The sequence below is a fragment of the Gallinula chloropus genome (assembly GCF_964237585.1).
Source record: "Gallinula chloropus genome assembly, chromosome: 12".
Lineage (NCBI taxonomy): Eukaryota > Metazoa > Chordata > Aves > Gruiformes > Rallidae > Gallinula > Gallinula chloropus.
In genome coordinates, this window is record NC_140097.1 from 4,390,189 (window position 1) to 4,402,423 (window position 12,235).

At 45.6% G+C, this 12,235-nt stretch overlaps 1 protein-coding gene across 1 annotated transcript in view; it reads left to right on the forward strand.

The window, feature by feature from the left end:
• Nucleotides 1-3,390, forward strand: part of RYBP (RING1 and YY1 binding protein) — a gene marked incomplete at both ends in the record, with an annotated part of 40,464 nt that extends 37,074 nt beyond the window's left edge. Inside the window, one exon of the mRNA XM_084269715.1 lies at nucleotides 3,138-3,390. Within this exon, the coding sequence (XP_084125841.1) occupies nucleotides 3,138-3,390 (253 nt within the window). The remainder of the gene's footprint in view (nucleotides 1-3,137) is intronic.
• Nucleotides 3,391-12,235: the final 8,845 nt, after the last annotated feature.

The following is a 12,235-nucleotide window of genomic DNA, read 5'->3' on the forward strand; positions in this document are numbered from 1 at the left end:
GATTATAGAAATAGAACTTTATTGGAGTGATTTTGTTGTTCTTTGTCCTGTTCTCTTTGAAGCAGTTCCTAATTTGCGCCTTAGGATTCAGGAGACTTGATGCACTTGACTAACGGGATAATATTAAGTTGATAGATTACATCAAATAATTGTTTTTACTCCTCGAAGGAGTCACTCTGTCTGCTGCAGAGTCTTTTAGTCCATCTTTTGTGGCAAGCTTTTGTCATTCCTAATTAATCCTTAATAGTATTGGTTCTGGCTGGATATTTTTAAGGTACATATCATCTCCTTCAGTTATTAAACTGCCTTAAGTGTTTAGTGGAGCTTCTCTTGCAACCCACTGCTGTCAAGTACCTTTTTAAGGGACCTGTGTTTTACAGAGTCACAGTTGTCTGTTCAGGTGTGAGGTTTAAGCCCAGGTTTCTTACCTGTGCTTTTGTAAATTGTCTTTTAAGGAATCCTGCTTGAACTTTCCATTAGTATGCCTGTCTACAACAAAATGTCTTGGATTGTTCCACGTCTGCCTGTGAACTTTTGGATTGTTTTGAAGCACGTTTCTTATTTAGCCATAAACTTGAGGGTTTTTTCAGTTATAAATGTGAAGTATTGGGGTGTTTAATATTGCAAAAAAAACCCCATGGATGGGCCAATCTTTTCTGCCTTCTGTAGGAAACAAAAACTGTATGCATGTGCTGAAGATTGTGTGGAGGTTTCAGTCAGGGCTTAATCAGCTCTTTGTGCAGGGGAGATGCCTAAAACATCCCAAAGAGATGGTTGGGGGGCTCGGTTCTAATACTGACATTGAGCATGTGTTTGTGAATGGGACTGCTGAGAAATCCTGCATGTCCCCCTGGTACTTTGCATGGCATCAAAAGATTCCATGGGTATAAACTTGGGCAGTTTCGCTTGGTGCATGGTGTACCTCAGAGGCTGCTGGGAGCGCAGAGCTTAATGCAGCTTTGGCCATGTGAACTCCTTTTGTTGTTGTTTTGTGCTTGGTTCGGGTTTTTTTGGGGATGCTTTTGGTTTCTTGGGGGTGTTTTTTGTTTGTTTCTTTCTAAAGTGCTATTAGTGCTGGCTTTTGACTAGCAATAGCAGGGAGTGCATGTTCAACCCCATAGCAAGGTGGAGGCAGGAAGGTCTGTTCCGGTATCTGGGCCAGCGTTTTTCATTGGGGTTTTTTTTTTCTGTTTCTGAGTACAAGAGAAAACAAATGACCCAAGCAAATTACAGGAAGAACTGGGTTTCCTAGAGGAACTCAGGGCTTAGGGAGGAAAATACGTACGCGTACTACGCTTCCGGGAACGCTTGGCGCTGTGTTTGCAGCTGATGCTTTGGGGGCAGCCAGCATCTCAGACACTATCTGAAAGCTGACGGAAACCCCAAAACTTGCTGAGCTAGCTGGCCTTTCTTACCCACAAACAAGGTAACAGCGTTTAATCTAGTCCTGTGGTTAGGTGTTGAGTTTGCCAACTCCTGAAAGCGCGTATGCGCAACGCGTGGGCATGTGTGACTGCTGTGGGAATTCACGAAGCACGGCTACGGGTTGGAAAAGGCTGGTCAGTAAATGACAGGGCTGTTTCAAAGTAGGAGGTTTTACTGACTGGTTATCCCAGCACAGCAATATTTTAATTGCATTTTCTACCAGAAATCCTGTTCCTGTGATACTTCTTAAAAATTGAAACAGCCTGCCAGGTTAGATATGAAAATACTATTTTTGGTGCAGTAACTTCATTTTTGGTAAGGAAGCTTGCAGAAATACAGTATCTCTATTTTTGAAGCTGTACACCTGTCCTTAATACTTTTTCCCATTCCATCTAGTTCTAGAAGACCACTTGGATAACTACCAAAGGACTTTCCCTGTGTTAACTTACCACTGCAAGCCGTGGCTGAATTACCTCTTTTTTTTTCCTTTTTTCTTTTTTTCTTTTCCTCTGGTTTGGCTGCATTAGTGGGCTGCGCACGGGGAGGAGGAAAGGCAGATCAGTTAAAGCTGGAGTCTGATCCCAAAGTAAACTAACTTTCCTTCCATCCCTTGGAACAAGGCAGTTCTCAGCAAGCCACTTTTCACTGATGTATAAAGCCTCTCCTTCTTAATTTCCCTATTGGGAATATTCAGCTGCTTAAGCCTGACCCTTAATTAGGAGCAAGAGCTGTAAATTGCAGCAGTGCTGCAGCTGACTTGGAATTTGCTGGTAGCAGGAGGAGTGTCCAAGGTTTGTTGTATCAGAGCTTTGGACCAGCCCCTGAAATGTGCGTAAATGTCAGCTTCCTAGAGTCTAGACCCTTATTAGCTACATTACTAATTGAATGATAGCACAGCATGCAAATTACTGAGATAATCCTGAGCTATAAATACCACTGTGTTCTTTTCTTGTGATTTTGATTATTTTCTTTATCTTCCTCCCCTCCCCCCCGTCCTTTTCCCCTAACCAAAAGCATGAGCTGCAAGAAACACTGTTGTACGTTCTGGATTTTATTTACAATAGCCTCAGTTCCAGAGGGAACATTTTGAGCGATTTTATACATAGGCTGCTTGGGCATCTGATTTGTATAAGCTCAGAGCAGTTGAAAGAGAAGCCAAGTTGTCCCGGTGCCTGCGTTGTTTGCAGCTGCAGAGTTCCAATATGGGAATGAAAGAGCCGTGGTCAAATGCTTTCATGTGGTTTTGTATTGCAGAGTCACAGCCTTGTCTCATAACATCGGAGCACATGATGAGATGGTGAATTTAGATAAGAGAACTCTTTCATCTGCCCCTTGGGGAGGAGATACTTGGGTCTCTCTGGCTCCTGTCCGCTTGGCTCTTTGCTGTAGCATCCTCCTTTCTGGCAGAGTTGGGTTAGGGATAAGCCTACAGCAGAGCACCCTTTGCAGAGCTCTGAGAGGCAGGTCTTTTTTTCTTCTGGGGCTGAGGATGTTGCTGCAGCCCTGGCTGCCACAGGGAGCAGAAGGTCAAACTTTTGTCCTCCTCTGTGCAGCACTTACTGCTGCCTGGGTTCTCCTCCCACTCGCTGCCATCTGCGCAGGCGAGAGGAGGACAAGTCACACCGAGCGTGTTGTCAAACGCTTTTTCTAATAAACTTTTCCTTTCTCGTTTATTTTCATCCTATTAATAAATGTTTTCTCATTTATTTTAGACCCAGACTGAAAAATGTGGACAGAAGTACCGCGCAGCAGCTGGCAGTCACAGTGGGAAATGTCACGGTAATTATCACAGACTTTAAAGAAAAGACTCGCTCCTCTTCCACGTCGTCTTCTACAGTGACCTCCAGTGCAGGCTCAGAACAACAGAATCAGAGCAGCTCGGGCTCTGAGAGCACAGACAAGGGCTCGTCCCGTTCCTCCACGCCAAAGGGGGACATGTCGGCAGTCAACGACGAATCTTTCTGAAAAATTGCACATGGAGTTGTGGAAACTATGAATCAGGGTATGAAATTCAAACACTCCACCTGCCCATGCTGTTCAAATCCTGGAGATCCTCTTCTGTGCTTGAACACACACACACACTTTCTCGGACATCGACCTCTTACTGATGCAACCAGGATAATTTCTGCTTGCCGTGGGCATCTGGCCACCAAGGAATTTCTTGCCCTAACGATTACTCTTGACACTTTTATGTATTCCATTGTTTTATATGATTTTCCTAACAATCATTTATAATTGGATGTGCTCCTGAATCTACTTTTTTATAATATCTGCTGTGCACAATTTTCCATGAACATTACAACTTTTTGTTTTGGGGTAGGGGAGCGGGTGGGGAGGGAAGGGGGCTTTATTTATTGCATTCACAAACTCCATCCTCTTTCAACATATCCTTTTTAAGTTCAGTTCTTCTTCCAGTTATACTGTGTACTATCAGTTTTGATATAAATTATATATAAATATATATATAAATAAATATATATAAAGGGTTATTTGAAACCAATACATGGAAACGCTGGTGCTTGAAACACTGTGAAGTGAAAAAAAAATTAATTAATAATAATTGAACAGTTCAAGATCTGGGACAGTCCCCTTCTGTGAAAGTACTGAAACTGAAATGGAACTGGTCTTAGGTGAAAAGCGTTCCTGGAGGTTTGAACCTGGATGGGACCCATTCCCTTGATTGCTCCTTCCCCGTTTCTTCCCTAAGCAATGGCTTAAACGTACCGGACACACGGTTTTGATTTCTATAGCTTGGGATGTGAAATGATAAAAACTTGCTCCAGGGAGTTTGTATTTCCATTAGGGTAACTCAGATTGGCAACGTGCAAGTTCGTGCCTGGCTGGAGCATCAGCGTTCCCAAACCAGACTGGTGTTGGCCCGCTGTGGATCCGTGTGTTTTGGTGACGTGAGCATTGCTGTGTGGTGCACAGCCAATCCCACAGACGTTTGGTGTCCTTAGGCTTGATGAGTTTCATCCACCTGAGTCAGTGACCGAGGTAACTTTAGAACTGGAGGGGTTTGTTCTGGGTTGGAAGGCAGCAGGGAGCTGTTGGGCTGGGAGCGATCGCAGCGGGTGCTCATGCCGGCTGGCAGCTGGTGGGTCGGTTGTCTGTCTGTCCCGTCAGTGCTGTTGGGGTGGCTCTTCTCCTTGAAGTCCATCCATATTCTAAGAGTGGTTTCTGACAGCATCTCATCCAGTGATGACATTGGGCTTGTCAGTGTTTGGACGCTTCTGGGTCTCCTGCTGTGGGAGCAAAAGTAGGGAAAAGCTTTCATGCTGGCAGGTGGGCGACATGTGTGGCTCCTGCTCATGACCAGCATCTCCTCCTTTCTTGATCTAAAGCTATTCAGACTGTAATTTCTTTTCCTGGCCTGTTAGTGTTGCTTTACAGTTTACCTTCCATGCATTATCCTGCTAAAACACTAGGCTGAAGAGGCGAAACAAACTTTTTTTGGTTTTTTGGGAAAAAAAACAAACCAAACCCCAAACCTCTTTGGCTTTTTTTGGCTCTTTATTTCGTGGCCCCAGGGTGCTTTGCAGTAATTTCAGGTGCAGAGGCTGTGGCTTCATTTGACATCAAACACATAACTTTTTGGGCGTGATGAGAGGGGGCCACGTTTTGACAACTTTGTGCCAGCTTGTTATATTGTGAACTACTTTCTTAGCAAGAGTAACTTCTCTTTGTGGAGGCAACTTTCAAGATTTATTTAAAAATCAGCGTGGTTTTGAGTAGCAGACGTAGGTTCCTTTCACACTGGCGACAGAAACGTGTGAGTAAGGGATCCCTTGCAGCTCCTGCTCGAAGGTTACGTGCGGTGGCAGTGCCTTGACAGCAGTGGTTTTATTCTGAACACATTAATGTGGGCACCCCGACTTAGTTCTGCTTATATTCACAGTATAGGCTGTCTTTACCTTTTTAAGCATTTGTAAAGAATTTATTAAAGAACCAAAGGAAACCAGATGCTTCATACGAGCATCAAGACAATTTATTATACATAGTTTTAAATACTATGTATTTCTCAATCCACATTTTAACATTAGTGGGATATTGCAAAGACATTCCTTTTCCAGTTTTTACTATTCCTTTAAGGGTCTCAGGGAGGGTAAACTGGTCAGCCATATTTATTTATTTTACTGAAATGTATTGGAATAATTTTTTAAGAGAGATTTTTTGAAGATGCCCCTGAACTTGTATATTTTGCACTGCTTTATAAATGATCCATTATCAATTAGGCTTGCGTGCATCTCGGCCGTGATCCAGCGAAGAGCGCGAGCGAGCGGTGAGCCCCTCTTGGCTTCAGTGGGGCTAATTCTGGTGCTTCAAGTCAAACCACGTGCTCGCCTTCTTCCTTTGATCTGGGAATTTGTGCAAAAAAAAACCCCCAAAAAAGGCAAAAAAAAAAAAGCATTGCGCCTACCAGGAAATTGCTGCTTTTTCAAGTGAAAATGGACCTGTAAGATCAGTTGAAAAAGCTTTAACACCATAACCAGCTACTCATGGCTACTGGTGAAGTCGGTAACATCTGGCTCTTCGGGCGTGCCTCCTTGATATCAAGTAGCTTGCTATGAATAAGTGGGAAAATTTCTTTGGAACAAATGACCTGTAATTCTGCCTTCAGTAGAAATTGCCAGCGAAGGGTTGAACCTCCCCTGCCTCATCCGTAGCTGTTGTGTTGTCAGTTTGAAGGAGAGTGTTTGCTTTCACACTTCATTTCTGGAGTTGGCATTCCCCCCCAGCACACATCTGCTGGTGGGCTACCCTCGGTTACCACTCTGCATCCGTGGGTTATCCCACTGTTGGTGCAGAGTGTGTTCAAGAACCAGACCAACCAAAACACTAGCGTAGGGGAAGGACCAGATTCGTGGTGTTCAGTGGCACAGAAAGCAGGTAAGTGAAGCACAGTGTTAACGTTTGCAAAGTCTCAACTCTCACACAGACACACACACACCCCCCCCCAACACAGCTTGCCTGACTTGCTCAGTTTGACATAGTCCTGCAAAGGGAAACGACAGCGTTTTACACCACCAGGCTATTTATTTTCATTGGAACACTTTGCTTGTTTCAAATTGGACAGAGCGAAAATTGGCAGCAGCTTCCGTGAGTTTCTTTCCACTGAGATGTTTTCACCTGCCTTACCAAGATCATTCTCAGTCTACTTTTTCTAAGCTCTACCGTAAACTTAAATTATTGAAAATTTATTAATTGCTGACTATATAATAACCTTTGCTTGTATGTAACCGAATGGTTTTAAGAGCCAACATTTAGAGTATGACAATGGAGCTGAACAGTTTTTAATGCGCAAGCAGTTCTGTTCTTGTGTATGACTTGTAACCTTAATTTACTGTGTAAAGATGGTTACATTATTTCCTTAGCTTTGTTTGTTGGAGACAAATATAGAATGCTTGTTTAAGTATGTCAAAACATAATCTTATCTTGTGGATTTTTATGTTAATGTATTATACGAGCTATATTTTTCATTTGCCCAGAAAGACAGCTTGTATAACGCTTCTGAAAGTTTTTCCGCTCTGTAAAGTCTTTAGAGCTGACAGTCCTGTTAGGTTTGTTTTTAATCTTCATGCTAAAGTGTCAATGGTGGTTTTGTGAACTGGTCAGAAATTCACAGGTCTTAAATGTTTTCGGGAAATTTATATTGGACACTGCTCTTTGTCTAGCAAATAAAAGATGTTAATATATTCCTGTTACTGGCATGTGCACGACTGTTATTAGAAGCCACTTTATCATTTTCCTGCTTTAAATAGAAATGTCTATTTATGAATTCTGCTTGTAGTTTTTTCACAAATAAAATAGTAAAATTTAATACAATCTGAAAGCTCTGTTTTTTGGGAGAAGCCAGCGTTCAGGAAGTCCTGGTGCCTGAAGCAGTTTGTCACCCTGCGTACGTCTTGCCCACGAGCACCCTGCTTCTGCGAGCACATGGGTACGCCCGTAGAAAACTTCAGGCAAGTGAGTAAATCCAGTTTGTTCCCTGGGATGAACAATGGATGGAAAGTTTGTGGTGGATGTGGCTGCAGAATTTGGGTTCTGGTTCTTGGAAGAAGTAATAGTTCTTCCCCTTCTGTAGCTGCAGGGGTGGTGAGGTGGTGAGAGCCCTTGGGAGTTCCTTCAGCTGGCTTGTGCTAGCAAACTCCCAGGAGGAAAATTAATGAAACTTAATCGAGAGCCTAATTGTATTTTTGTAGCGTAAAAATAGTGGTATTTTGCAAGCAGTGTTTTGGTCCTCTGCCTGGGAAATGAGGTGATGTGAATTGCTGTGCTCTTTCTTTTCTGTATTGCCTCCCAACCCGAGGAGGGAGGTGTGTGGTGCAACTGTTCAGTACAAAGCTGAAACTCAAAACCCAACAGGTAAAACACAAAGGGGAGGGGAGGAAAGCTTCCCCTGGACTTTTTCCTCTGGAATATGAGGACAGATACTGAACCAAAAGCCATTTGGGTATTTTTTGCATATGCTGGGGGAAGTGTGCGTTACAACTGGAGGTTGCTTGAAAAAAAACAAACCGCTGTGCAAACAGACTCCTAAATGCTTTTAACCTCAGTTGGAAATTACTCAAAATCCTTTGTGCCAAGAATAAGAAGAAACAGGAAAGGTAGTGGTTGTTCTACAGACTCAAAAAGCACTTTCTTGGCATGCTGGAGGAGCGAGTAGGGAAACATTCCTCACTTTGAAGAGCGTTCAGTCCCTGTCCCCAACCTGTGACCGGCTGAAGATGCTGCAGCAGCTGCTGGCCAAAGCAGCGAGAGCTGCGGGGAGCAGAGGAGACCAGCATCATCTTCATCAGCATCCAACTGCTTCATCACTGAGCAGAGCTGTGAGTGGAACCGGTACCCACCTCCACAGCAGCACTGGTCCCTGCCAGGCCTGGCCACATGCTATTTCACCTGGATTTTGGCTGACTGGTCTCCTGGAAATCCCTTCCCTTGGAGCCACGTGAGCAGAGAGCTGCGTTCAGTGCTGGAGCTGCGAGTCGGCCCCACCGCAGGGACAAGAGGGTGAAGGTTGCAGGTAAAAGGACACCTGAAGCTGCTTCAAGGTACGTACAGGATTGACATGTGTGGGACCTATAGGGAGTATGGAAGGAGCCAGGGGTGGGGAAATTTAGTTTGTGGCTCCTTAGGGCTTGGTAAGCATATTTGTGGGCCAAACAGTCACCTGTTATAAGACTTGAAGGTGTTATCAAAATCAGCACCATTAATGTGGTGGGGGGGACAACCCCTCTCTTCTGTAAGGCTGTGGGGGCAAGTAACTTTTAAATAAATTTCAGACTGAACATACCTCCCCACAGTTTGGGAGCAATTAAAGCGAAATGTTAATACCCTGCAGTCTGGAAGGAGCTTCAGAAACCTGTAGCAGGGCTGTGCCTGTTCCTCACCCACCAGCCCTTAATCGCACGAATCTGGCAGTGGTTTTACCTCATTTAAGTTGCAACAGGAGTTTCTAGGGGCAATTATCTCACTTGCAAAACTCTCCTGTGGCAAAGCATGGAAGCTCGTGACAGGGAAGAGCTCTGTGTGGCTGTCTCTGGTCTTCACTAATATTAATATTGATGCTAGAAAATAGCATCTTCCTGCAGCCAGGCCTTGCTGTACCACTAATCTTGAGGTACTCTGCTGAGGTCCCCTGTTGCCCCTCAAAGAGGGATTGTTCCTCACTGGGCAGTAAATGATCTGGCAGCCCTGGCTCTGCAGGAAACATGGAAGGCACGAGCAAGTTAGACTTTCATGGGTTGGAAGGGGGCTCCAGAGATCACTGAGTCCAACTCTCCTGCCAAAGCAAGTTCCCTAGGACAGGTCACAAAGGTGATGAGGTATCAAGAAATCAATGCTGCTTTGCTCTCTTCTCCAAAGCCTCCCTGGGAAGGATGTAAAACTGCGGAGTAACAACTAGAAAGTTGGGGTGAGGCAGGTGAGGCAGAGGTGTTGGAAGCCTGTAGCACCAGTAGCATTCACTTCAGCACTGTGAAACTCCCAGTGGGATACATGTTTGATAACAGCACATCAAAAGCTTTTTAGGAAGTATTAATTGGCTACTGCTTCTGGAGCTGCCAGAGTTGGAGGAAGGAGGTCTGAAAGTGTTTTAAGTTGCTCTCAACTGTCATGGGGGGGAAAAAAAAACAAGTTTGGGAGCTGAATTTGGGTACAAAATATCCCTGTCAGCAGGAGGAAGCTGGCGTGCTGCAGAAGGTGCACGTGGTTGCCCAGGTAAGAAGAATGGGGATGAATAAAGCTGGGTCTTGTTCTTCCACATCTGTGCTGTCGAGGCTGTGTGATTCATGTTGCCCAGGAGGTTTGGCAGGGAGTTTGCAGGAGGAGCTTTCCCTGTTTGTGTGTGTATTTTTGGAGGAATTAATGCTTGGAGTGGTGTAGAGAAGCAGGAGAGCCACTGAGATTTTAGTTCTGCCTTCTCCCACAAATTCATACATGTAATCAATAATCTATAATCTATAATATATAATCTTATACATAAGTATCTTTGTTAGACTTTACATAGGTTGTAGAGATACTCCAGTTGTAAAGATATGGCACATGACAGGCTAAAGATGTAGGGGAGTTTAAAAGCAGGACTTGGAGGAAGTTTTCTCTAACAGGGGCTTACTCTCTTGAGGAATCGCCAGCAGAAGCCAAATATAAATAGGGCCAGCCATCCCTCCCACCTCTTTCAGGTGGTTTTTACTTTCTTACTCTGCAAACTGACTTCAGCAGCAAGTAGGCTGTCTGTGTCTGGTCATACAGGTTACTTCCCAATGGGATTTGTAAAAGTAAGATGAAGAAAGGGCAGGAAAAATGTAGCTTTCTATTGAGTTCATTTATTTCTGATCCAAGAAAGACAAAATTAAGGAGCACAGGAGGAACCTGGTTAGGGCTCAAGGCTGATGCCCCTCTCTGTGAGGGATGATTAATTTGCACATCCAGATTGTTTCCCAGGTTTGGAGAGATGTCTGTTAGCCTTGAGCCATTGGAAGGACCTTGTGGAGCTGGATAGAGAAGCTGCCCTGCAGCCAGAGGAAACCCAGAGCATCGCTCAGGAGCAAGTGACTCACATCTTCAAAGTTTCTCATGCATGCACATTCCAGCAAGGAGAATCCCCTGCGCTCTCCAAATCAATCTCTGCACCCTTTGTGAGAGGCTGAAGCTTTGCTGAGGGCCAGGGCTGCATCCAGACCTTAACAAACCTGATAGAGGCTGCAAGAAGTCTGCCAGCATCCCTGCAAGCCCCGGATTTGCGCTTGCTACCAGGAAACTGAGGGGATGGAAATGTATTTAGCTGCTCCTATTGTTCTCCTTATTCAACCCAAGTTTTGCTGGTGTGAAGTTAAGGAAGGAAAACGTGGACTGGAGCTGTGGAAACGCTCCCTGGGAAAAGGCTGTGGTGATTCCTGAGGGGCTGGATTGTTGCTGCGGCGCGGGGCGCGGTGGGTGTGTGACAGCCCCTGACAGTGATCTTCTTGGGAGCCCATGGAGTACAATGGCAGGGGGGGGAAATGAGTGATGGGAAACTTCCCCCCACTCCAAACGCTCCCCAATTGTGATGACACTCTGAGGGGGAGAAAGCTTGGGGGATGTCGAGTGGGAGAAGGGGGGGTGCAGGGAGGCTGCTGGGGGTGCCAGCTTTGGGGAACCGCATACCAGCTGCGGTCTGTGGTGGCTGCCTTGGCCTTCCCACCGCTCTGGGAGGGTCTGACATCCCCCTTGGCCTTTGCCTGGTGCCTTCCGAAGCAGCAGAAGAGCCTGAATTGACTGGCTCTGTGCTGCAGTGCAGCTCCAGCAATGACAGCAGGCTTGGGGAGACAGGCCCCGCTGGTCACCCCTGCCCAACAGCTTTGCCAACCCTTCCACTTGTTTCCCGCATCAGTTTGTTGTACCGAGCAGGACCAGCTTTGCTTTTGGACCCTTGCAAGCCCATCTATCCTCTTGCACGTCCTATTAGAGATGCCAATTATCATTTTCCTTCTGTGCAAAGTTATAAATCCCACAGCTTTGTCTGCCAAAAGGCTTCATTAATCAGGAGACTGAGGTAGAGGTGATGAGTTAAAACAACTGGGAGGTGACTCATGATTCCCCTGCCCGTGGAGTGGCTGGGGGCTGGGTGGGCTGCAGTACATGATGTGCTCCATCCAAAGCAGGGGGGTCAGGACCGGTGGGGCAGCGTGTGGGATTGGAGATGAGAGCAGTGATGAGCTGATGGACATTCTTGTAGAGATGGTGATTCCCCTGAGCTGGGAGCAGTGGGCTCACTGTGTGCTGGCTGTTAGCTGGACAGATGTAACCAGTGGAGAAAAGTTTTTTGTCTGAAGAAGGGCTGCAGTGGTTCATTCCATCCCAAATGCGTGCAGGAGCTGGAAGGAGTGGGATATGCAGCCCTTAGATCCCTGGTCTCCTGGCTGAACCTGGGAGATGTTAAACCACCATTACCCCTGCTCCCAGGGAGGGGCTTGTAAGGAGCTGCCAAAGTTATTCTTGCTGATGTGTTGGCTGTTGTATTTTACACACAGGAGCTATGTCTGGGTGCAAGAAGGGGGTCTGCACCTTGCCCTTGGACAGCAGCTGTTTCCCCAACAGCAGATTTACAGCTTGTTTGTAGGGAATTAATGACTCTTCTGGTGCTTAACAGGTTCTCCTACAAGTTGGGTTTGCCAAAAGGGTGTTGGCACTCCTAAAGCTGGGGTGGTGGAGCCTGTCTCAGATGCCTCAGGATTTATCTGAGAGTATCTCTTTCTCGCCTTTACCTGGCACTGAGGACAATACTCTTAACACCTGGGCTGGGGTTAATGGTGGGGATTTTTAAACTTAA